Raw genomic sequence first — 27,065 nt, 5'->3', positions numbered from 1 at the left:
ATTTCAAAATCTAACCTCTGAACGGCAACTGTAGGCATATGTGGGAACACATCAACAACAAAAAAGTTAATAGCATTCACGTTATAGTGAAAAAACCACTTTTGTGATGTTTGCAAACATAAACTATTTTGACGTGGCAACAAAATAAGCATGTTCTAGGCTAAGTATTGAATACAAACAATTCTATATCTTGTCATTGGCTTTCGCCAACACTTATATTCGAGATAGATATAATCTGGATTTATTATGGGAATTGAGCCGCAAATATTCTAAATACATATTTGTACATTTTAAAATATTAATTTTTTTATTAATGTACCGATTCCAAGAGTTCTTGATCAAGAGTTCATTGAACACTCCTCATATATAGTTCTCACGAACATCTTATAATATAAAATAATTAACAATATTTAATACGAAAATTCATCTAAACTTTTTGAAATTAATCCAACAATTTATCTTAATCACGATCTCATCCGAAGTTTATCATGATCTTATAAATAGGTACACTAACTAAACCAAATATATACATTAAATAATATTTATTATATTCAATTATCTCAAGCTGAACACTAATTTATGTATCAATACCTTTTATAGGTGCATCACCTATATTGATTAAAGATAAAAAAAAACTGATACTACCAGAAAATTATGAAATAAAAATCAATTTTAGGGACAAAAAAGTAATTAGTTGCTATAATAACTAAATTAAAGACCATTTTATAAACTAAAAAAAGTTTTTATTATTGTTAAATAGTTTCTAAATTAGTATTTAATTAACTACTAGGTCTTAACTACCAATTATTTAGATTCTAAATTTGGTAAAAAAACTTTAGTACCTAATTAGACACTAATTTAAAAATTCTTTAACAATAATAAAAATTAATTTAAAAATCAAATTTTATTTTAAAGATCTCTAATTTAATTATTATAGCAACTAATTATTTCTTATTTATAAAATTAGTTTTTATTTTATGTTTTTCTTATAGTGTGGTGAGATATCTAACCAAATTAACAGTAAGTGGTTTAAAAAAGGAAAGGATTGAGACCTTTTCAACTTCTTATAATTACAATTAAATTAATTATTGTTATCTTCTCATCTCTTTTTTATGGATTTTTGTCATTAAATTAATTATTTGGTATCCCTCTTATAATTACAATTAAATTAATTATTCCGCATCTTCTCATATCTTTTTGTTCCTGCTAGGGAGATGGGACCTAGGGAACTGTTGAAGTCTTCTTCTCCTTCCTTCGGTTGGGCAGGTGGCTGAGTGATGAACTGGGATCCTTCTCTTCCTTCTGCTTATCTTTCGGCACTCGGCACTCGGTCGTCGGGTGAACACCGGATGGTGGGGGTACCTGCGAAGGCACTCCGACGCTCAAGTCAGTAAAGCGGGTGGTTAGCTCTCAGGTAGGTGAACAGTAATAATGACATACCTTACTCCTTGGAATGCGTGCTATTTATATTATTCTAATGGGCCTACCTTGTTGGGCCCGTTTATCGAGGTGGATACCGCTTAGGATTGCATTACCTAATTCTTGATGATGAATTAGCTTTACTGATCTCGGTTTGAGCGTTAATCGTAATAGGGTTCGGCTGTTGGCCAAATTCTCATGGTGAGGGTAGGCCATCGGCCAAATAAGTGTGGTCTTCGACCATCTCAGTTAAGTCTCCAAAGGTTTCGGCCACTCGTCAGTCGGCCAAGTATGCAAAGGTCTCGGCCAAGTATACGAAGGTCTCGACCATTCGTCAGTCGGCCAAGTATACAAAGGTCTCGGCCATTCGTCATTCGGCCAAGTATATAAAGGTCTCGGTCATTCATCAGTCGGCCAAGTATACAAAGGTCTCGGCCATTCGTCAGTCGGCCAAGTATATAAAGGTCTCGGACAATCGTCTGTCTGCCAAGTATACAAAGGTCTAGGTCTGTCGGCCGTTCGGCCAGATTTCTGAAGATATTGACTTATCAGTCTCTCGGTCAGGCTTGACTGGGAGTCGGGCAGGCAGGTGGGTCCCGGCCTCGCCCAGTACCGGTACACTTGCCCCCCAGGCTCAAGGACAGATGTGTTAGATATGTCCGATGAGTCTTTGATGATGGGAGACGGTTGGGCTCCCTTGGCCGCGCGGTCGTTTCGTTTTTCGAGGTGTGATTTGACTAAGCGGCGTGACATGACCTCAGACGGCGCGACGTGACGCGCATTGATGAGGGGTTTTTTTTTGGGCGGGGGAATTTGTGAACCGTTAGATCTCTTAGATCTAACGGTTGAGATTGATACGACGTTTCGAATTCCGAGGCCCATGGGCCCTATATATAGGGGTCCACCAGTGTCATACTCTTGTATTTTCTATTGGAGCGAGCGAACTGGTAGCCGAGTGATCTCTCGCCCTCATCTCTGATAGCCGAGTCACCTTTCGCCCACATTTCTTTCCCAGAAAAAGGTTAGTCATGTCGAGCCGGTCTCGGCCGACATCTTCTTCATCTGGTCGAACATCTTCTCCCCCCGCCCGTCCAGTGTGTCCCAATCGGCCAGTCCTTCTCTTCGTCTTCTTCCTCTTATTCTTCTTCTTCTTCTTTTTCTACCACCGGCTTGGCCGAGACTTCGTCCCCGGTAGAAGTCGTGAGGGAGGATGATCCGGCGGTTGCGTGTGACCGGTCGGACTCTCCTCCCTCGGCCATACCGCTTATGGACTTTAGCTGGGTGGATCCCAACGTGGTTGAGAAATCCTCCACCTATAGTACCGCGGAGGGCGTGGCCCGGTTCTTCGCCAAGAATCCAGCATTAAAGCCGGGCGGACTGTCCAGTTATTTCGACGTCGTTCCTTGCGGACCAACGGAGAGAGTATGCATGGGGAGACCGGGCGACGGTCCCCCTTTCTTTTATATGTACACCTGCTTTTTTTCTGACTTGCGCGTGTCTTTGCCTTTTGACACGTTCACGATGGGCGTTCTTCGGGCGCTTAACGTGGCGCCCACCCAGGTTCATCCGAACACCTGGGCGTCCCTTCAGGCCTTTCGCTTGTTGTGCGACGTGATGCGCCTCCATCCATCTCCCTCTTGCTTTCTTTTCTACTATGCTTCTCATCCGGCTAAGAAGGCCTCGTGGCATTCGTTGGTTGGGCGGACGGGTAGCGTTTTGTTCGACCTATTTGCTGGCTCCTATAAGAGATTTAAGGAGCGTTTTGTTAAAGTTATCATCCGGCCGGAGGCGACGGCCATCTTTTTTGACGAGTCCGGTGGATCGAGGTTCCCTCTCTACTGGACTCGCGAGCCTTGTGGCTTCAAAGAGTGGCCGAGGCCGACAGAGGGTGCCGATGAGCTAGAAATTCTTGCGCTCTTTGACGCCCTCCCGAGGAGGCTTCCCTGTCGGACGCTGATCGGGGCTTACGCTAAGCCTGGGCGTTGGGCGGCCGTTCGGGGTATGGGCTTTATTTTTGCGTTTAGCCAGTCAGTCGGTCAGTCGATTTCTATCGTTCGGCCTTTTCTAACTTGTATTTTTCTTCTTTTTTTTTTTTTTTTTTTTTTGCAGAGACCATGGTGAACGAACGACCTAACGCTGTTAGCGTGCTTGACAAGCACCGACAGAAAGCGGCCGCACGTAAGGGTCGCCGTAGTTTGGAGGTGATGCCTCCGGTTCATGAAGTGGCGACCAGGGAGCAGGCCGGTCCTTCCCAAAAGTCCAAGAAGCGGCCGAGGGAGGGTAGCAACATTGCAACTACCGTCAGGTCGCCCGGCTCGATGCCGACGCCTCCTCCTCCTCGTCGAGAGGCGGCCGAGGCGGTGCCACCCTCTCCCCACTCTCGCCCGGGTTCTTCTGATGCCGTGGCGAGGTCTGGGCCGACCCCCTTCGATCTCCTGGGGCGCGGCCATCAATTCACACGGCGGGTGCGTGTGGCGCTCCCCGATGAGTCTCGGGAGTCGCTTCGGGACGTCGCCCCTTCAGAGCTTATGAGGAGCGGCCTTGAGCTCGTTTGCCGCTTGGTCGTTCTCTTCCAACACGGTCTCCAGGCGCAAGACCGACACGTGGAGACCGTGTCGCAGTTGGAGCACAAGCTCTCGGAGGCCGCTCAGTCCTTGGAGCAATCTTTGGCCGCTAATGATGACTTGTCCACCAAGATTGCCAAGGAGGTGGCCGAGAAAGAGTTGGCCCAAAGTGAGGCCGGCGAGGCGAGGCGTCAACTGGAGTCCGAGAGGAGGAGGGCGGCGGCTGAGGTCGCCCAGTTGAAGAAGTGGGCCGACGAGAAGCTCGCGGAGTCGGCCGCTGAGGTGCTTGCCCTTAAAACTGCCAAGGCCAAAGTCGAAGCTGAACTCGACGAGAACTATGACGAGGCCGAGGAGTTACTGAAGCAGTGTTTTGAAAGGGTCGTGCGTCAAGCGCACGTGTTATATGGAGGGCCGCCGGCTACTGGGGAGTTCGACCTTGATTGTGAGGTTCATCAGGGTCGGATTATGCCGAGTGTTGAGGTGGCCGCTCTGACTGCTCAAAGGGCTGAACCGGCCGGGACCGAAGGAGGGGAGGCCGAGGTTCAGGGTAGGGAGGCCGAAGTCGACGAGGGTGAGTGCATTGAAGTGCGGGATTAGGTTTATACCTTTGGCCGGGTTGTGGCCTTTCCCCTTTTTCTTTTAGCATCTTCCGAGGCTGGGGCGTGGCCTTCTTATTTTGTTTTTGATGTATCGCCCAGTGCTTTTTTCATTTTTATCCACATCGTCCATCTTTTCTTTTATCAGAGTTTGGCATGAAATTTGAGAAGTTTAAACAGTCGGCCAGCCATTCGTTCGGGCGCCGGCCATAAATTTTTGTTAAATTCTAGCAAGTAAAATGTGGGCGATCGGCCATAAAATTGGGAATGTTAAATTCGAGCAATTAAGATAAGGGCGATCGGCCATAAAATTGCGAATGTTAAAATTCGAGCAATTAAGATAAGGGCGATCGGCCATAAAATTGCGAATGTTAAATTCGAGCAATTAAGATAAGGGTGATCGGCCATAAAATTGCGAATGTTAAATTCGAGCAATTAAGATAAGGGCGATCGGCCATAAAATTGCGAATGTTAAATTCGAGCAGTCAAAATATGGGCGATCGGCCATAAAATTGCGAATGTTAAATTCGAGCAATTAAGATAAGGGCGATCGGCCATAAAATTGCGAATGTTAAATTCGAGCAGTCAAAATATGGGCGATCGGCCATAAAATTGCGAATGTTAAATTCGAGCAATTAAGATAAGGGCGATCGGCCATAAAATTGCGAATGTTAAATTCGAGCAGTCAAAATATGGGCGATCGGCCATAAAATTGCGAATGTTAAAATTCGAGCAATTAAGATAAGGGCGATCGACCATAAAATTGCGAATGTTAAATTCGAGCAATTAAGATAAGGGCGATCGGCCATAAAATTGCGAATGTTAAATTCGAGCAGTCAAAATATGGGCGATCGGCCATAAAATTGCGAATGTTAAATTCGAGCAATTAAGATAAGGGCGATCGACCATAAAATTGCGAATGTTAAATTCGAGCAATTAAGATAAGGGCGATCGGCTATAAAATTGCGAATGTTAAATTCGAGCAGTCAAAATATAGGCGATCGGCCATAAAATTGCGAATGTTAAAATTCGAGCAATTAAGATAAGGGCGATCGGCCATAAAATTGCGAATGTTAAATTCGAGCAATTAAGATAAGGGCGATCGGCTATTAGCGAATGTTGGATTCGAGCGCGTGAAATGTGGGCGATCGGCAGGCCGACACTTGCGATGTTATTCGAGCAAGTGGGCGTTCGGTGGGCCGGCACTTGCGATGTTAATCGAGCAAGTGGGTAGTCGGTGGGCCGGCACTCGCGATGTTAATCGAGCGAGCGGGCGTTCGGCAGGCCGGCACTTGCGATGTTAATCGAGCAAGTGGGCAGTCGGTGGGCCGGCACTCGCGATGTTAATCGAGCGAGTGGGCAGTCGGTGGGCCGGCACTCGCGATGTTAATCGAGCGAGCGGGCGTTCGGCAGGCCGGCACTTGCGATGTTAATCGAGCAAGTGGGCGGTCGGCCGGTACTCTCGGTAGAATATTTCCAACACTTTTGATGAAAACGCCTCGTTAAAATCTCCCTGATTGGGTGAGGAAAGAGTGCGTGATTTTATTGATTTTAGCTGTAATAGAATTTGAGGTGCGTGGCATTCCACGTCCTCGGTACAATTTTTCCTGAAAGCCATTCTAGATGATAGGCCCCTCCTTGTGCGATTTCTCGGACTCGGAAAGGCCCCTCCCAGTTGGATGAGAACTTCCCTTCGTTTTTTCTTGCGTCGCTGCGCATTCTCCAGACAAGATCGCCCTTCTGGAAACCTCTAGGCCGGACTTTGGTGTTGTACCGTCTGGACGCCCGGGCTTTGCAGGCAGCCTCCCGAATCTTGCTTTTGTCACGAAGCTCACTTACCAGGTCGAGGTTGACCGCTAGGCTTTCCTCGTTTAGGGTGAGATCGAACATCTGTCGTCGTATGGTGGGCTCGGCCACCTCTACCGGGATCATGGCCTCGGTTCCGTATGTCAGGCTGTAGGGCGTTTCTTGTGTGGTAGTTTGGGGAGTGCACCTGTATGCCCAAAGTACCTCGATCAACTCCTCGGTCCATCGGCCCTTTGCTTTGCCCAGACGCTTCTTCAGCTTGTTGAGTATGACCTTGTTGGCGGCCTCGGCCTGCCCATTGGTTTGTGGGTGTTCCACCGAGGTTGTGACGGACTTGATGCCCAGGTCGTCATAGAAGGATTGTAGGCCTCGGTCGATGAACTGTCGGCCATTGTCAGTTACTATTGTGTGTGGGACGCCGAATCGGCAAACTATGCTCCTCCATACGAAGTTTTGTACATTCTTCGCCGAGATGGAGGCGAGGGGCTCGGCCTCGATCCATTTGGTGAAGTAGTCGACTCCCACCAGGAGGAATTTGGTCTGCCCCTTCCCTGGGGAGAATGGCCCGATAATGTCCATCCCCCACATGGCGAACGGCCATGGGGAGATGATGCTATGCAGTTCTTCCGGCCTGGTGTGGTGGAGGGGGCCGAACTCTTGGCACTTGGCGCATTTCTTCACATATTCGGCACAGTCGCCTTGCATGGTCGGCCAGTAGTAGCCGGCCCTCAAAACTTTGGCGGCCATCGTCCTCGTCCCGGCGTGATTTCCGCAGATTCCTTCATGGATCTCGGCCAGGATGTACTCGGCCCTTTTGTTGGTGATGCATTTTAGCAGGGGGGTCGAGTAGCCTCTCCGATACAAATCTTCGTTAATCATGGTGTACCGGGCGCATTTCTGCTTCATCGCCTTCTCTTGGTCGGCCTTGCATGTGCCGACCGTTAGATATTGGATGACGGGTGTCATCCAGTTTTCAGCGTCGGCCTCTTCTTCTTCGATAGCCAGACACTTGGCCTCGGCCTCCGTCACACTAGGGTGTCTCAGCCATATTTGTATGACTGACCTCTGGTGGCTCTTCTTTTTGGTGATCGAGAGCTTGGACAGGATGTCGGCCCTTTTGTTGTCCTCCCTCGGTATGTGTTGCAAGGGCGCTTTGTTGAAGCGGGCGATACTGTTTTTGGCCGCGTGGTAGTACCGCTGCAGCAAAGGCTCTTTAACCTCGAAATCTCCGTTGACTTGGCCGACCATCACCTGGGAGTCGCTTTTGCATGTAACCTCGCGCGCTCCCATGTCGTAAGCTAGGTTCAGCCCGGCCAGCAAGGCCTCGTACTCGGCCTGATTGTTGGTCGCCCGAAATCCGAACTGGAGGGCTTGTTCCAGGAGGAGGTCGCCCGGCCCTTCCAGGACGACTCCCGCTCCACAGGCTGTTTTATTTGATGAGCCGTCCACGTAGAGAGTCCAACCGTCCGAGAGGGTGGGCAGTGGTGTCAGCTCGGCCGAGAAGTCGGCCAAGCATTGAGACTTGATGGCGCCCCTCGGCTCATAACGTATGTCGAACTCGGAGAGTTCGACCGACCATCCTATCATCCTCCCTGCAAGGTCCGGTTTAGATAAAATTTTGAAAATAGGGTAGTCGGTTCTTACAGTTATGGAGTGATTTTGGAAGTAGGGGCGCATCCGTCTTGCCGTGAGGACGAGTGCGAGAGCCACCTTCTCAATCATCTGATATCGGGTCTCGGCCGAATGGAGGGTTCGGCTGACAAAGTATATGGGTCGCTCCTCGCCCTCGGCTTCCTGCACTAGGGCAGCGCTGACTGCTTCTTCCGAGACTGCTAGATATACGAGGATTGGGACGTCGGGTCTCGGCTTCTGGATGACGGCCGGAGATGTGAGGAACTCTTTGAATTTTTTGAAGATTTCCTCGCATTGGTCGTCCCAGACGAATTTTTTGCCTTTACGGAGCAACTGAACGATCGGCCTCGTCCTCTCGGCCAGGCGGGGGACAAATCGAGAGAGGGCGGTCAGCCGCCCAAGGAGTTGTTGTACCTCCTTCACGGTGTTCGGGCTTCTCATGCTGAGTATGGCCTGGCATTTGTCGGGGTTGGCCTCTATCCCTCGGTGGGTGAGCATGAAGCCTAGGAACTTTCCTCCCTCCACCCCGAAAGTACATTTTTCGGGGTTGAGTTTCATGTTGACCCCCCTTAGGGCCTTGAAGACCTCGTCCAGATCCTTCAGATGTTGCTCGAACGAGTCGGACTTCACGACTATGTCGTCCACATAGACTTCTACCGCCCGACCTATTAGACCCTTGAAAATTTTGTCCATGAGGCGCTGGTAGGTTGCCCCGGCGTTCTTGAGGCCGAATGGCATGACCTCGTAGTAGTAGTTGGCGTCGGCCGTCATGAAGGCCGTCTTCTCCTTGTCCCGCGGGTGCATGCTTATCTGGTTATAGCCAGAGTAAGCGTCCAGGAAGCTCATAATTTTATGGCCGGCCGCCCCATCCACCAAGCGGTCAATGTTCGGGAGGGGGTAGGTGTCCTTCGGGCATGCGCTGTTGATGTTTCTGTAGTCGACGCACATCCTCCAGTTACCGTTAGGCTTGGTAACCATGACGACGTTGGCCAGCCATGTCGTGTACCGGGTCTCCCTTATGAATCCGGCCGACAGGAGCTTGCCGGCCTCCTCCTTCGCCGCGAGTCGTTTTTCGTTGCCCAAGTCCCTCTTCTTTTGGGAGATCGGGCGGGCCTCCTTGAATATGGACAACCGATGGGTGATGACATCCGGGCTGACTCCCGGCATGTCGGCCGGCGTCCATGCGAACATGTCGACATTATTTTTTAGCGCGGCGTGCATGACCTCGGCCTCAGCCGCCGCCAAGGCTGTCCCTACAGCCGTGCTGTGCTCTTCGTCGAGGAGGGGGACCCTCCTCAGCTCCTCTCTTGCCTCTAGCCTGTCCTCGGTTGCCCGGGGATCAAGGTCTACTAGTGCCACGGTTGGCTGGGCCTCTCTCGGCCGGTCCTTCCTGGGGGAGCGGTCCTTTCGGGAGGACTTCCTCGCCCGAAGGGGAGAGGTGTCTGCCCTTAGAGGCTCCACCCGGAGGCTCTCGGCGTAGCACTCTCGTGCTTCTTTCTGGTCCACGTGGACCGTGAGAATGTCTCCTGTCTTTGAAGGGAATTTCATTGCGAGGTGGGGGGTTGATACTATGGCCATCAGCCGGTTGATGGATGGTCGGCCGAGGAGGATGTTATAGGAGGTGTTGGCGTCGATGACCAAGTACCGGATTTTGATGGTCTTGGTGTTCTTCCCCTCTCCGAAGGTGGTGTACAAGTCAATATATCCCTTGGTACCCACTCTCTCGCCCGAGAATCCTACCACGTGGTCGTCGTATGGCATCATCTCGGCCTCGGTCATTCTCATGGCCTTGAAAGTTTTCCAGTAGAGGATATCTACCGAACTTCCTTGGTCCACGAGGGTCTTCCTTATGGTGAATCGATCTATGTCGACCGCTATCACCATCGGGTCGTCCTGCTGGCGGTAGTCCACGCCTTTAAAGTCTTCGTCTGTGAAAGTGATGGGTGGCATCCTTGGTCGGAACGCCACGGCGTTTACCTGGTGTACCGCCCGGAGGTGCTTCTTCCGGGCGTTGTTTGTGCTTCCTCCCCCGGCGAAACCGCCGGCTATGGTGTTGATAACCTCTCGGTTACCTCTCCTATCGCCCTCCCTTGGGGGATCGTCCCTTCGAGGGGGGTCGGCCCTTGCGCGTTGTCGGTCGCCTCTGTTATTTTGGTTTTCTCGGCCGCGCTGGGTGACCTCGTCCGCCTGGGTGGATCTGCTCGGCCGGGTGGGTCTCGGCCATTCCTGACGAAACGGCGGAGATGCCCAGCCTGGATAAGTTCCTCGATCTTATCCTTGAGGGCCTGACACTCGTCGGTCGAGTGTCCGGTGTTTTGATGGTACTGACACTGCTTCCTCCGGTCGGCATTATTTGGGCTGGCTACCTTCCTTGGGGGAGGGATCAACTCGGCGTTGAGGGCCTCGTCCAAGATCCTCCCTCTCTCAGCCGTCAACGGCGTGTATCTCGAGAATCGAATTGGTCGGTCTCGATTCTCCCGTCGCCGGTCAGTTCTCTGTATCGGCCGCGCCTGGCGGTCCTTTTCTTCCTTCCTTTCTCCGCCGGCCTCGGCACGGGCCTGGTTGCGGAACTCTCTTAGTTCCTCCAGCTGCATGTACTTAGCGGCTCTCTTTCTCAGCTCATCCAGGCTGTCGGCCGGTTGCATGCATAGGTTGTCGGCAAAGGGCCCCGGGCGCAGGGCCGTCAGCATGTGGTGCATGGCGACATCCGGACTCAGATTTCGGATGCTCATCGCCACTTTACTGAACCTATCCACGAAGGCTCTCAGCGACTCTCCCTTCTCCTGGCGGATGCCTACCAGGGCGATTGAGGTCAGATGATGCGGCCGGCTGGTCGCGAACTGTGTTTCGAACTTTGCGACGAGCGTGGCAAAGCTGTCGATGGAGTTGGGTGAGAGCTTGGTGAACCAGCGAAGGGCTGCACCCTTCAAGGATGTGGGGAACACTCGGCACAAGACGGCGTCGTCCGAGGTGTAGAGACTCATATGGGTGGTGTAGGCGTCCATATGCTCGTCCGGGTCGGTCGACCCGTCATATCGGTCTCGGTTGAAACCCTTCCACTTCTCAGGAAGTGGGACTTCGATGATCTTGTTCGTAAAGGGGTGACGGCGGTTCGGGTCGGCCGTCAGGGTTGTCCGGGTGGATCTGATTAGGCACGAGTCGTCGCCCATTTCAGTCTCGCGGGGAGGGGGTCGGCCTCTCGTCCCCTCGGCCACATCCGGGTTGGGGGGAGAGGTGTAAGACTTGCCGACCACGTTCGTCGGTATGACAGAGGGTCCTCCCTCCCCCAGCTTCTTTCTCATATCCTCGTTCTCCCTGCGGAGAACTTGCAGCTCTTGCTCATTTCTCTGAGCGGCCTCCTCGGCTTTTCTTCGCATCTCGGCCATCTTCCGCTGGAGAGACAGCAGCAACATTGTTTGGTCGGCTTCAGTCATCCTTTCCATGCTTCTTGTCGAAACCATCTACTTTTTTCCTTCAGCTAGTTTCCCTCGGCCCCACGGTGGGCGCCAATTGTTCCTGCTAGGGAGATGGGACCTATGGAACTGTTGAAGTCTTCTTCTCCTTCCTTCGGTCGGGCAGGTGGCTGAGTGATGAACTGGGATCCTTCTCTTCCTTCTGCTTATCTTTCGGCACTCGGCACTCGGTCGTCAGGTGAACACCGGATGGTGGGGGTACCTGCGAAGGCACTCCGACGCTCAAGTCAGTAAAGCGGGTGGTTAGCTCTCAGGTAGGTGAACAGTAATAATGACATACCTTACTCCTTGGAATGCGTGCTATTTATATTATTCTAATGGGCCTACCTTGTTGGGCCCGTTTATCGAGGTGGATACCGCTTAGGATTGCATTACCTAATTCTTGATGATGAATTAGCTTTACTGATCTCGGTTTGAGCGTTAATCGTAATAGGGTTCGGCCGTCGGCCAAATTCTCATGGTGAGGGTAGGCCATCGGCCAAATAAGTGTGGTCTTCGACCATCTCAGTTAAGTCTCCAAAGGTTTCGGCCACTCGTCAGTCGGCCAAGTATGCAAAGGTCTCGGCCATTCATCAGTCGGCCAAGTATACGAAGGTCTCGGCCATTCGTCAGTCGGCCAAGTATACAAAGGTCTCGGCCATTCGTCAGTCGGCCAAGTATATAAAGGTCTCGGCCATTCGTCAGTCGGCCAAGTATACAAAGGTCTCGGCCATTCGTCAGTCGGCCAAGTATATAAAGGTCTCGGACAATCGTCTGTCAGCCAAGTATACAAAGGTCTAGGTCTGCCGGCCGTTCGGCCAGATTTCTGAAGATATTGACTTATCAGTCTCTCGGTCAGGCTTGACTGGGAGTCGGGCAGGCAGGTGGGTCCCGGCCTCGCCCAGTACCGGTACACTTTTTGATGTATTTTTGTTATTAAGTTAATTATTTCGTATCCTTCTTATAATTAAAATTAAATTAATTATTTCGTATCTTCTCATCTCTTTTTGATGGATTTTTGTTATTAAATTAATTATTTCGTATCTTGTCATCTCTTTTTTTGATGGATTTTTTTTACACAAAAACAATTTTTGCGTCGTGCAATCCTTAAATCCACTACATGGGTTGATCACTTTTGTACCGTCCTGTACTTCCACTTCAGGTTCAACAGCATGTAAACGTCAAAATCCACTGAATTATTTCTTTACTAGAATTATTGGAGTCAGATCTTCTATCACTTTTTCTATGGATATATGTATCATGTTCGCCACCAGATGACTCATCATCAACAGTACCAAACAATCCAACTTCATTTGGATTACGAATGTCGAATCGTGTTTAATTCTAGTATATACACTGTCTCGCACAAATATTTCACAAAAGAAAAACCGAAATAAATCGTTTCTAATTTAAATTATAATTGCTTAAACACGTGTGATATTTTACTGTTAAAGATGGAGTTTTTCTTTCACAGTATATTTCTCCTAATATACATGAAATGAAAAAAAAAATTATATATATATATATATATATATATATATATTGGTTTTTTATTATTTTTAGCTAAGAAAGATTTTAGCTTCATCACACAATATTTTGGCATAAATTATTAAAATAAATAAAATTAAAAAGCAGCAAAGATAAAAATGAAGAGTTTCAATTGTATATTTCAAGCAAAAATAACTATATATGTAAAGAACATAAAAGCTATTTAAACCCTCTCATTAAAATTCAAATTCTTTCCACTGCAATAACGCATCTACAAATTATATTTTATACTACTATTATCAAACGTAAAAAATTACTACATCTTTGAAATTCAATCTCCTTTGTTTTGCATCAATGTTCTACAAAGTATAGGTCTGGGATGTGCTTTGGGATAGTAATCCTGAAATTTGGCTTGATAAACAGCAACTTTCATGAAGGGAGGAGCTGTTTTGCAGGTGTACCAACGCAAAAACTTGCTGGTCTTTCTGCTGATCGACATGTAGTTGTCTTAACCTTAATGAATTTTTTTCTTTTATGAACTCTGGTGTTAGAAATCTCACAACTACTACATATATTTTATAATATATAAGTGGATACAAATTTTGTAAGCTAATTTGATTTTGCAAAATTGAGTTAGGTTTAGTTTACTTCTTAATATGATATCACAGTCATTTAAAATCTATCATAACGAGAGTTTGTTAGGTTTATCAAGTCATCTCCTATCGAACCAATTTTAAATATATAGTTACACGCACAAGTTGGAAGGTCTCGACATAAGAGAGATGTGTTAAATCCCACGTCGACTTAAAATAATAACATTTCATAATATATATAAATAGATGCGGAACTCATTTTATAAGTTAATTTTGTAAAGTTGAGTTCAAACTTAAACTTTCTATCTTAATATTTTTTACACCTCTTAATATTTTATACATGAGTTGATTGCTAAAAAAACTCTAGAAAGTATATTATCCTGTAACATGTTAAATATTGAATGTACAGATTACTTAATGTTAAAACAAGTTAATTTTATAATATGAATAACTTCATGGCCCATAGATATAAAACAAATCAACCCACTGTTTATGCCTCATCCCAAATGATTGCTTTTAGTTGCTATTCCACCAAATGAGGAAAGATGTAATGTCTATCGAATTGGCAAGCATTAGAGAAATAAAAAGATAATAATATAGTGCAATGATAACTAAATGAAATTAAGTTTTGTAAGTCAAAAAATACGTATGGCAATTATGCACGTATGGCTGAGAAGTGATCCCCAGTTGCTTTCTTTACACATGTTTTGAAACAAATATGTATTGCTAGTGAAGTTGCATGTTGATTGGGAAGCAACTAGATAATAAAGTAGTAAATTGACGAGAAAAAGCACGATATTAATATAACCATGGTCACGGTACATTAGGGTTTTAAAAATTGAAATTTTCCAACCTCTTGCTGGAGAACGGACGATTGCACGAAAGCTATATGAAAACGAAAACATGAAATTTAAAAAATAATTTTTTTTGGAAATTTCACTAATTATATCTTAAGATTCTTTTAGATAATATTTATTTCAGTGATAAACTTTTAGTCTTCATAATAATGACCAATTCCACACTCGTGGTAACTATAGTTAGATTAACTTGATTACTCAAGCCTCATGGTAACTATAGTTAAATTAACTTGATTACTCAAGTGTATTGTAAGTGTACTGGTATGGTTGGAACGGTCAATACTATGTCTCGACTCCCACGTCCTGGGTCGACCGACATCTTTGGTCCAATTACGTTCAATTAAGGTCAAGCTAAGCCATCATTAGGAACTAGGTAATACACCTCTAAGCACGATCCACCTCACTAATCTGGTCCAATAAGGTAGGCCCATTAAAATAATATAAATAGTGCACATTCCAAGAAGTAGGCACGTCATTTATTATTGTACTCTGACACCTGAGTGTCGAACCCCCTTTGCTGACTTGAGCGACAGAGTGCCTTGTACAGGTACCCTCCCCCCCTCCTATTCGGTATTCTCTAGAAGACTGAGTAATCGAGTAGTTGAGACCAAAGAAGTAGCGAGAAGCTTGGAAGAGGAAGCTGAAGCATAAACCAACTGCCCGATAGGAAGGAGGAAGACAAAGCTCATCAACAGTTCTCTAGGTACCATCTCCCTAGCAGGAACAATTGGCGCCCACAGCGGGGCCGAGAGAAATCAATTGAAGAAGCAATAGTAGATGACATCAACCCGAAGCATGGAGAGGATGAGTGAGACCGACCAGATGGCGATTTTGTCTCTGCAAAGAGGGATAACCGAGATGAAGAAAAAAAAATGAAAAAGTCACTAAGAAGAACGAGCAAGAGATCCAAGCTCTCTGCATAATAAGGACATGAGGAAGAAGCTGGTGGAGGGAAGACCATCCACTAGGCAGACGAATGTTGTCGGCAGGTCATTCACATCCCCTCCCAACCCGAGAGCAGTGAGGAAACCAAGGATAAGGCTCCCACCCATGAGATGGATGGTGAGTCCTGTCTCAATAAGTTAGCCAGGACGACTGACACCCTTGACTCGGTTTGCTGACACCCCTTCACCAACGCCATCATAGAAGCTCCACTGCCGGACAAGTGGAAGGGCTTCAACAGGGATCGGTATGATGGCACAACTGACCCGAATGAACATATGGGCGCATATACCACCCATATGAGTCTCTACACGTCGAAGTGTTTCCCACGTCCTTGAAGGGAGGAGCCCTCAATTGGTTCACCAAACTCCCGCCCAACTCCATCGATAGCTTCACGACACTTGTATCGATGTTCGAGACCTAGTTCGCCACTAGCCAGCTGCATCACCTAACCTTCATCACCCTGGTGGGCATTCACCAGGAGAAGGGAGAATCTCTCCGAACCTTTTTCTATAGGTTCAGCAAGTTGGCAATGAGCATCTGGAACCTTAGTCCAGACGTTTCCATGCACCATATGCTGACGGTCCTGCAACCAGGACCCTTTGCCAACAATTTGTGTATGCAGCGGCCGCCAACTTAGACGAGCTCAGGTAAAGAACAACTAAGTTCATGCAACTGGAGGAGCTGAGGGAATTTCGCAACCAAGCCCAAGCAGAGGCCAATGGCGAGAAAGGAAAGGAGGAGAAGGAGCGTCAAGGCCGATCGAGCCATCATGGTGACAGGCGTAGAGACAGTCGGGGAAGAATTATGGATGAGGTATTCAGCGTCGAGCTGATTCCTCCCCCTAGAAAGGCAACAAGCCCAGACAATGCCGACCAAGGCAAGCGGTGTCGGTATCACCAAAACACCGGACATTCTACCGAAGAATGCCAAGCTCTAAAAGAAAAAAATCGAAGAACTCATCCAGACAGGGCACCTGATTCGGATCGTCTGGAGAAGCCAAGGGACGATGTATTCTCCCCGCAAAGACGAGCCCGCGAAGCGAAGACATTCGCCCCCAAGGCCACGAACGAATGACGACCTGAGCGACAATCAAGGAGGGATGACCCTCCACGAAGAGAGGATCCCCCACGAGAAACCAAGAGAAAGGGTACCGAGACGTCATCAACACAATCGCCGGGGGATTTTCCAGTGGAGGAAGCACCAACAGTGCCCGAAAGAAGCACCTTCTAGCGGTGCAGTATGTAAACGTGGTGTCATTCCGGCCGAGGATGTCACCCATCATATTCACTAATGATGACTTCAAAGGTGTTGACTATTGAGAAGACGATCTTATGGTGATATCGGTCGATATCGATAGGTTCACCATCAGGAAGACGCTAGTGGACTAGAGAAGTTCAGTAGACATCCTCTACTGAAACACCTTCAAGGCTACGAGGATACCCGAGGCAAAAATGGTGTTGTATGACGACCATGTAGTCAGCTTCTCGGGCGAAAGGGTGGGTACTAAAGGCTACATTGAGCTTTATACCACCTTCGGCGAGGAAAAGAATTGAAAACCATTAAGATCCAATACGTGGTGATCGATGCAAACTCTTCCTGTAATATCCTCCTTGGATGACCGTCCATCAACCGGCTGATGGCGATCGTGTCAACACCCCACTTGACGATGAAGTTCCCTTCACCGTCAGGAGACATCCTCACTGTCCATGTTGACTAGAAGGTGGCGAGAAAATGTTACGCCGAGAGCATTAGTGTCGAGCCTCTAAGGGACGACCGCCCCCCTAAACGCAAATCTTCTCGGAGGCATGATTCTCCCCGAGAAGCCCAACCGACACTAGTGGTACCTACGGTCGCCCTGGTGGACATTGATCCCCAAATGACCAAGGACAGGCTGGAAGCCAAGGAAGAATTACGTCGAGTGCCTTTCCTCTAAACGCAAATATTCTCGGAGGCATGATTCTCCCCAAGAAGCCCAACCGGCACCAGTGGTACCTACGGTCGCCTTGGTGGACATTTATCCCCGAATGACCGAGGGCAAGCTGGAAGCCAAGGAAGAGTTGCGTCGAGTGCCTTTCCTCGATGAGGAGCACAACACCTGTGTTGGCACGACCATTGCAGCCGCTAAGACCGAACTAATGCACACCATGCTGAAAGAAATGTAAATTTGCTCGCGTGGACCCCATCTGACATGTCGGGGATAAGCTTGGACATTATCACCCACAAGTTGTCGGTATTCAAGGAAGCACGACCGATCACACAAAAGAAGAAGGATTATGGCGACGAAAAGCGTCTTGCAGCTAAGGAGGAAGCCCAAAAGCTCTTGTCGGTCGGGTTCATCCACGAGGCCCGGTACACAACTTGGTTGGCCAATGTCAACATGGTCACCAAGCCGAATAGCAACTGGAGGATGTGTGTGGACTATAGAAACCTGAATAGTGCATGCTCGAAGGATTCATACCCGTTCCCCAAAATCGACCGGCTGGTGCATAGAGCAACCGCCCATAGAATTCTCAGCTTCTGGAATGCTTACTCTGGCTACAACCAGATAAGCATGCACCCTTGGGACAAAGAGAAGATGACCTTCATGACGACCGATGCCAACTATTACTACGAGGTCATACCATTTGACCTGAAAAACGCTGGAGCAACCTACCAACGACTTATGGACAAGATCTTCCGAGATATGATCGGTCGGTGTGTTGAGGTCTACATGGACGGCATCGTTGTAAATTTCGACTCCTTTGACCAACACATCAAGGACCTGGAGGAGGTGTTCGAAGCTCTCAGGACGGCAAACATGAAGGGCAAACATGAAGCTCAACCCCGAATAGTGCACGTTCGGGATTGAGGGAGGGAAATTTCTGGGTTTTATGTTAACCCATCAGGGGATAGAGGCCAACCCAAACAAATGTCGAGCGATCAACGACATGCGAAGCCCCCAAAACATAAAGGAGGTGCAACAACTTCTAGGGCGCCTAACGACCCTCTCCAGATTCGTACCCAGCTTAGCCGAGCGAACGGGGCCGATTGTGCAACTAATCCGAAAGCAGCTAAGTTTAGTTGGGATGAAAAATGCAAAGAGATCTTCAAACAACTAAAGAACTTTCTAATGTCACCAGTGGTCATTCAAAACTCGAGACCTGATCAGCCTATACTGGTGTATCTAGCTGTCTGGAAGAAGCGGTCAGTGTCGCGTTGGTGCAAGAGGTAGAAAGGGAAGAACGACCAGTATACTTTGTCAGTCAGACACTTCAAGCGGCTGAGATAAGATACCAAATGATAGAGAAAGTGGCTCTCGCCTTCGTCCTAATGGCAAGACGAATGCGCCCCTACTTCTAGAACCACTCCGTCACTATAAGGACTGACTATCCCATTTCTAAAATTTTATCTAAACCCGATCTAGTAGGGCGAATGATAAGATGGTTAGTCGAGCTCTCCGAATTTGACATTCGGTACCACTCGAGAGGCGCCATCAAGTCTCAATGCCTAGCCGACGTCTCGGCTGAGCTCACACCGCTGCCAGATATATTGAGAGGGTGGACATTGTACGTTGACGACTCCTCCAACAAGACTGCATGTGGAGCAGGATTCATCCTAGAAGAACCAAGTGATCTCCTCTTGGAGCAAGCACTCCAGTTCGGATTCAAGACCACCAATAACCAGGCCGAGTACGAGGCCCTACTGGCTGGGTTAACCTAGTGTATGATATGGCAGCTCGCGAAGTAACGTGCAAAGGCGACTCCCAAGTTAAGGTTGGCCAGATCAAGGGAGAGTTCGAGGTCAAAATGTTGGAATTTATGGCCTTAAACAGGAGGGGGGTGAATTGTTTGTGAAAGATTTTCTCAAACTTTGAAGGTATAATGAAATTTAATGCAGAATCACAGATATAGAAATCCAGAAAGCAATCAATCAAAAACTGTTTAAGTTGATTGTTAGAAAATCAACTGGTTGTTTTTGTGATTCAACCGCTTGTTTTTATCAACATAGTTAAAAACAACTTAAAAGCAGAATTTAAATGAGTTCAGGTCAAGAGAAAAGCACACAAGAAATTTATATTGGTTCACTCTTATCCCAAGAGCTACATCCAATCCCCATAAACCACTGGGTATCTACTATGCAATCAAAATCCATATTACATACACACCACCAAAGAAGTGACCTTGAACACCTCAAGTCACACACTTCCTTTGGCACACAAACACCACAGAAATTAGAACACCCTCTGATTCTGCACTTACACACCAGTATTTAGAAATACAAGAGATATAGAAAGGATTACACCTGATAAAGATCAAATGAAAAGATTACAGTAATCCTATTCCACTTCTTTGAGAAAATCGAAAAGCTTGAATGCAAATCTTGAAAACTCAAATCTGTTTTCACACTTTCACAAATATATAAAAACTGTTATCTTCCTTTAGGAGCGTATAACAACCTTTTTAAATACTCCAAAAGTTTGTTAAAAACAATTAAAGCAGGAGTCTATTAAGTTAGAAAACATTTAAAGTTGATTTGCAAACATAACATAAATTTTGTTATGGATTTTCAACAAACAATCGATTGAATTCTCGAACAACCAATTGAACTGGTTTGACAACAAAGTCAACCAAGTCAAAAAGCTTCAAACCCTTTTAAAAAACCACTAAGTGTTAAAAAATCGATTGAAACTATAAAACAACTAGTTGTTTTTCCACTTCTTTATAAAACAATCTTTTTTAAAAAGGTTTTGATTCCAAACTGTTTTAGATTCAAACAAAGAGTGGATTACACATTAATCTACCCAGATCCTACCCACACAAGCAACAACTTCAGCCTTCCATCAAACAACATGGATTTGGAGAGATCAAAGCTTCAAGATCATCCTTGATGAAGACAAATCCCTGGTTGCTTGTGTTGATCTGTTTGAATCTGAACCAGCACCTGCAAAACAAAAACTATGCAAACACAGAGCATATATAATAACACGTTATGAAGGCACACAAACCAACTTTCTGCATTACCAAAAGAGCAGAAAAACCAGGCAAAAACAGTGCCAAACCAGTGAGTGTAGCAACAGAAACAATTTTCCAACTTTAAATCAGAGTTTTGTAGTTGTAGTATACACAACACATAAACCAATACCTTTTCCCCCTATTTGTCTTCACAAATATAATGAAGAAAGGGATAAAACATAATTAAGAAAGAGTTTGTGAATCAAGAATACCTAACTCATTTCTTAAAAAGGAAAACATGTCCTTTGGCAAAGGCATTGTGAATATATCAGCAAGCTGCAATCTTATCTCAATGAATTTCATTCACAATCTTCATTGTTCACATGATGCCTTATGAAGTGATGACGAATCTCAATGTGCTTTGTTCTTGAGTGCTAAATTTGATTCTTAATGAGGTTTATAGGACTTGTGTTGTCACAAAGCAAAGGCACCATGCTAATCTTTAAACCAAAATATTCTAGTTGTTGTTTGAGCCAAAGAATTTGTGCACAACAACTTCCAACAACAATTTATTCTGCCTCTGCAATGGAAAGAGCCACACAAGCTTGTATCTTGCTATGCCAAGAAATAAGACTTGATCCAAGAAGATGACAAGTCCCACTTGTGCTTCTCCGGTTCAGCTTACACCATGCAAAATCAGAATCAAAATATCCAATTAAGTGTATAGGAGAGTGATAAGTGTCTAATTTAAGTGATATTTCATATTAAAATATAGGCACTTATGAGGATTTATTGCTAATTTACATATAAAATAATCCCTAATTTATGAATTTATACCTTTTTACATTTTTTATGATCTTTATTTGAATAAGAGTATTTTATTCCCAAATTTGGTGTTAATTGCAGATTTCTAAGGAAGATTGGAGATTTGGATTAAAGATGAATGATTTGAGCCAAAAAGATAAAGATAGAAGGTCCCAGAATGGAAAAAGATGCAAAGAAAGATTGGGCCTTTTTTATGTTTTATCATTTAGCCCATTAGCGCGACACAATAAACAACCTAACCCTAGAAAACTAGGATAAATAGAGGGCTAGAGGCTCAACCTTAGGGTGCCAGATTGAGAGGAAAACACCATAGAGTGAATTGTAACCAATTGGGAGAATGGAAGGTGCTAGAAGTATGCGTAGCTAATTCTACCTTTTGGGATTGGGAGTAATCTGCTCAAACTCTTATGTATTGAGGTGATATCTTATATATTAATATTTAGTTCTTGATTGATTATTGGTATTGTTGTTTTACTTTTAAATTTCCGTGACAAATTGAGAATCTTAAATATGACCGAGAGGTATTTCTAGGGTTTGGACCTAAACATCAATACTTAGCATATTTGAGTGCTAGGGATAGACTTGAAATGTTAATTGCCATTAACGTCTGAGTGTGATTCTAAGTTGTTTTTATAAATATGCGAGAGATCGATATTTAGGAAACATTCTTAAGGATTTTATATGCGAGAGATCGATATAAATGAATTTTTTACGGGCATCAATTTCAATCAAAGAACTTAATATTAACATGCTAATCAAAATACATGAGAGTGGAAGAGATGAAACTAATCCTTATTTTTCCAATTGAAACAACTAATTCTTTGTCTGTTTTCTTATTGATCAGTGCCAACACAATTAATTCAAAACTCTTTTAATTGTTCTGTTTTTATATTTAGCGATTATTGTACTCGATAATTCACTGTTCCTTGTGGGATCGATATCCGTCCTTAGGGACAATTATTATTACTTCTGACAAACACGGTGCACTTGCCGTAAAAAGTCATCAGAGAGTAAGAAGGATACCATAGTCCAACATTGGTTGTCCCCTTGAGATATTTGAGAATACGTTTACAACCTTGAGATGAGATTCCTTTGGATTTTCTTGGAATATTGCACATAGACACACGACAAACATGATATCTGACCTACTTGTTGTGAGATAGAGTAAGGAACCAATCAACGTTCTATATTTGGTTTGATCTACCTCTTTTCTAGCCACATCACCATCCCTATAGCAACTTGATGGCATAGGTGTGCTAGCTTCTTTGTAACTTTCCATTTCAAACTTCTTGAGAATTTCTTTGCTACACTTTGATTAACTTAGGAAAATTCCATCTTTGGATTGCTTGACTTGTAGTCCAAGAAAGAATGAAAGGTCTTCCATCATTGACATTTCAAACTCTCCTTGCATGGCAACCACAAACTCTTCATATAAACTATCTTTGGTGGCACAAAAAATGATGTCATTAACATAGATTTGGACCAAGATAATTTCAGAATTTGATTCTTGATAAAGAGAGTCTTGTCTATCATCCCTCTCTCATAGCCATTGGATAAAAGAAAGTTATTAAGCCTTTCATACCACTGCCTTGGAGCTTGTTTAAGCCCATACAAGGCCTTTTTCAACTTGTATACATGGTTAGGATGTTGATGATCTTCAAAGCTTGGTGGTTGTTCAACATAGACTTCCTCATTGATGATTCCATTGAGGAAAGCACTCTTAACATCCATTTGAAACAATTTGAATCCACTCATACAAGGAAAGGCCATCAACAACCTTACATCTTCTAATCTTGCAACTGGAGCAAAGGTTTCACCATAATCTATGCCTTCTTCTTGATTATAACCTTTAGCCACAAGCCTAGCCTTGTTTCTTGTTATCACTCCAGATTCATCCAGCTTGTTTCTGAAAACCCATTGCATCCAATGATGTTCATCTGGTCAGACTTTGGAACAAGAAACTAAACATAATTTCTTATGAATTGATGCAGTTCCTCACGCATGGCAGCTACCAATTTATCATCCTTGAGAGCTTCTTCAATTGACTTAGGTTCAATTTGGGAAACAAAAGCCATATGCTTGTAGTAGTTAGAGACAACACTACGTGTAGAAACACCCTTCTAGATCTGGCCAATGATGTTCTCCACTGAAAGATCCCTTGGAATTCTCCATTCCTTTGGCAGCTCTTTCTGTTGCAGAATTTCAACTGGTTGTTTCGCAGAATCAATCAGTTGTTTTTCTAGGCAGGATTCCAGCTTCTGCATAATGATGTTTTGCTCATCTTCTTTTGCATAATTCTTTGTAGAACCTTGATATGTATGATTGATTTCATCGAACAACACATGGACAGACTCCTCCACAATCATGAGTCTCTTGTTGTAGACTCTATATGCATGGTTAGTTGAAGAATTGTCGACTTTTTCATCAAACTTGCCTAGATTTTCTTTCCCATTATTCAGAATGAAACATCTGCATCCAAACACTTTTAGGTGACTAATGTTTGGCTTATTTCCATTGAAAAGCTCATATGGAGTTTTCTTCAAGATTGGCCTTATAAGCACTTTATTCATCACATAACAAGAAGTGCTCATTGCATCAGCCCAAAAATACTTGGGTAAGGAAGATTCACTTAACATGGTTTTTGCTAGTTCTTCAAGAGACCTGTTCTTCCTCTCCACTACTCCATTATGTTGAGGAGTTATTGGTGCAGAAAAGTTGTGAAAAATTCCCAGCTTTTCACAAAAGGTGCTGAATTTTTCATTTTGGAACTCCTCTCCATGATCACTTCTAATTGCAATGATGTTGCTGCAACAAGAGTTTTGCAATCTTTTGGCAAGCTTCTTGAATGCAGAGAATGCCTCACTCTTTGACTCCAAGAACAACGTCCATGTATACCTAGAAAAGTCATCAACAACAACAAATGCATAGTAGTTTCTACCAAGACTTATGGTTCTTGAAGGACCAAATAAATCCATGTGCAGCAGCTCAAGGGGTTTTGAAGTAGAAACAATATTTTTCAATTTGAAAGAATGCTTGATTTTGTTTCCCTTTTTGGCATGCTTCACTTAAATGGTCTTTCTCAAACTTGAGTTTGGGTAACCCTATTACAAGATTTTTTGATATCAATTTATTTAAATGATGCATGTGAATATGAGTTATTCTTCTATGCCAGAACCAAGATTCATCATGTTTTGAAAGAAGACAACCAATAGATGTAGGATAAGAGATATCTAAAAGATAAACATTGTTGACCCTTTTACCAATCAACATTATTTCCTTTGAATTGGGTAGGCATATCTCACAAGAGTTGGGCTTGAAGGTTACTTGATACCCTTATCATATAACTGGCTAATGCTAAGAAGGTTGTGCTTGAGACCTTCCACATATAAGACATCATGAACCAAGAAGTTGTTCTTGTCTCCAATGGTATCTCTTCCAAGAATCTTTTCTTTATTGTTGTCTCCATAAGTCACATGTCCTTCTTGCTTGAAATTGATGTTCACAAACTTAGATTTATCTCCAGTCATGTGTTTGGAACAACCACTGTCCAGGTACCACATCTCCATGTTTTCCTTCAAGCTTACCTACAAAAGAGAAATTCAAGCAACAAGATTTGGTCCCCTTACAAATGTGGGTCCTTTGGCATTAACTTTATCATGTGGAACCTCATAATTCTTGGGAATTCATCTCATAACACCTTTAGGAACAAAATATTTCCTAATATTGCAGAATCTAACTGAGTGGCCTCTCTTCATGCAATAAAACATGTAACATCCGGTTGTTTCAATTTTTCAATCGGTTGTTTTTCTGGCAGTTTTGAAAATGACTTTGAAAACTCATTTTTCTTACTCTGTGGATTAAAACCTAAACCTACTTTTCCAAAAAAACAATTTTGAGATGCCAAGATAGTCTCAAAGTTGGATTTACCCTTTGAAAGCCTATCCACAGTTTTCACAAGGTAGTGAAGTTTCTTTTCAAGAGATTCACAATTTTCACTTACAAGTGAGTCACAGTTGCAAGAAGAGTTCTTGTAAAGCATTTATCTGGATTTTCAAAATCAGTTTTTGAATTCTCCAACTCTTTTTCCAGTGCCTTGACTCTGTTTTCAAGCCAGTTATTCAACCCTTTCAATTGGTTGTTCAAGAGTGCCAATCGGTTAGCTTCCTCATGTGTTTCTTTAAAAGCTTGAAGAAGTTGATTATAATTTTTAGCATTTAAAGAAGTACAAGAACTTACACTACTTGCATCATCCTCTTCCTTAGCCATCAAACACAAATTAGCTTCTTTATCTTTACTTGATGAGGAGCTTGATGAAGAGACATCATTTTCATCCTAGGCAATTAGGTTTTTTTTTTAATTTTTCCTTCTTTTCCTTCTTGCTTGACTTCTTCTCTTTATTTTGGAATTCAACATTTATGTGCCATGTTCTCCACAACTATAACAAGTATAATTGTTAGCATTAAAATCACTAGTTTTCTTGTTGCCATACCTTTCTTTGTTGCAGTTCTTCTTCAAGAATTTGCTGAACTTTTTGGATAGCAAACTAATAGTTTCTCTTTCACTCTCATCACTTGAAACTTGGTTGTTCTTGTGCTTGGCAGTTTTCAAGGCAATGATTCTCACATGCTTATCTTCACTCTCTTGAATGTTGAGTTTATTCATCCCCAGCTCATTCTCCCTAAGCTTTCCAAACAAGGAGGTCGTAGTAAAAAATGTCAAGTCCTTTGATTCTAAGATAGCCGTGACTTTAGGTTGCCAAGATCTATCAAGACATTTGAGAATCTTGATATTCAACTCTTTTTTGTCAAAGACATTTCCAAGACTCATGAGGTGATTACCAATATAAGTGAACCGCTTTTGCACATCGACAATCGATTCTCCTTTAAGCATTTTGAACATCTCATACTCTTGGACTAGAGTATGTTCCCTTGCCCTTTTTACATCGTTTGTTCCTTCATGAGTTACTTCTAGAGTATCCCACATCTACTTAGCAAATCCGCATTGAGAGACCTTGAAAAACTCATCAGAATCTAAGGCAAAGGTGATAATATTTTTTGCAATGCAATCAAAGTTTGCACTTTTATTTTCTGCATCAGCCCATTGGGACCAAGGCTTTTCAATAGAAACATCATCCTTTTCAAGCTTACGAATAAAAGGGTCATTTTCAATTCCATCCAATATTCCTTTATCAAGAGATTCAACAAAGATCTTCATACGTACCTTCCAAAATTGGTAATTCAAACCACAGAACAAAGATGGTATGTTTATTGAAGCACCCTCCCCAAAGGGTAATTTTTTAGCCATAAGAAAAAGATTTTTAGGATCAAACTTGAATATTTTTCAAGAACCAAGCTCTTGATGCCAATTTTTAGAATATATGGCCTTAAACAAAAGGGGGGGGGTGAATTGTTTATGAAAGATTTTCGCAAACTTTGAAGGTATAATGAAGTTTAATGCAGAATCACAAATACAGAAATCCAGAAAGCAATCAATAAAAAACTGTTTAAGTTGATTGTTAGAAAATCAACACGTTGTTTTTGTGATTCAACCGATTGTTTATATCAACATAGTTAAAAACAACTTAAAAAGCAGAATTTAAATGAGTTTAGGGCAAGAGAAAAGCACACAAGCAATTTATACTGGTTCACTCTTATCCTAAGAGCTACATTCAGTCCCCATAAACCACTGGGTATCTACTATGCAATCAAAATCCAGATTACAAACACACCACCAAAGAAATGACCTTGAACACCTCAAGTCACACACTTCCTGTGACACACAAACACCACAGAAATCAGAACACCCTCTGATTTTGCACTTACACACCAGTATTTAGAAATACAAGAGATACAGAAAGGATTACACCTGATGAAGATCAAATCAAAAGATTACAGCAATCTGATTCCACTTCTTTGAGAAAACCCAAAAGCTTGAATGCAAATCTTGAAAACTCAAAT

General features: G+C 44.2%; 3 protein-coding genes across 3 annotated transcripts; 1 reads left to right on the top strand and 2 right to left on the bottom strand.

Annotated features, from left to right (window-relative positions):
* Positions 1 to 3,533: 3,533 nt before the first annotated feature.
* On the top strand, positions 3,534 to 4,580 carry LOC137825209 (uncharacterized). The gene has a single exon (XM_068630883.1). It carries the CDS (start codon positions 3,534 to 3,536, stop codon positions 4,578 to 4,580), a length of 1,047 nt encoding a protein of 348 aa, XP_068486984.1.
* Positions 4,581 to 10,062: 5,482 nt separating this feature from the next.
* On the bottom strand, positions 10,063 to 11,478 carry LOC137825208 (uncharacterized). The gene has a single exon (XM_068630881.1). It carries the CDS (start codon positions 11,476 to 11,478, stop codon positions 10,063 to 10,065), a length of 1,416 nt encoding a protein of 471 aa, XP_068486982.1.
* A 12,950-nt stretch (positions 11,479 to 24,428) lies between these two features.
* LOC137825207 (uncharacterized) lies at positions 24,429 to 26,091 on the bottom strand. The gene is made up of 3 exons (XM_068630879.1): positions 25,598 to 26,091; positions 25,120 to 25,207; positions 24,429 to 24,692 (listed from the first exon to the last, which is right to left on the bottom strand). The coding sequence occupies exons 1-3, from the start codon at positions 26,089 to 26,091 to the stop codon at positions 24,429 to 24,431; spliced, it is 846 nt and encodes a 281-aa protein (XP_068486980.1).
* Between the last annotated feature and the right edge of the window lie 974 nt (positions 26,092 to 27,065).

This window comes from Phaseolus vulgaris, chromosome 8 (genome assembly GCF_000499845.2).
Source record: "Phaseolus vulgaris cultivar G19833 chromosome 8, P. vulgaris v2.0, whole genome shotgun sequence".
Taxonomy (NCBI): Eukaryota; Viridiplantae; Streptophyta; class Magnoliopsida; order Fabales; family Fabaceae; genus Phaseolus; species Phaseolus vulgaris.
Note: the sequence above shows the minus strand (reverse complement) of the source record. Positions and strands in the feature narration are given on the sequence as shown.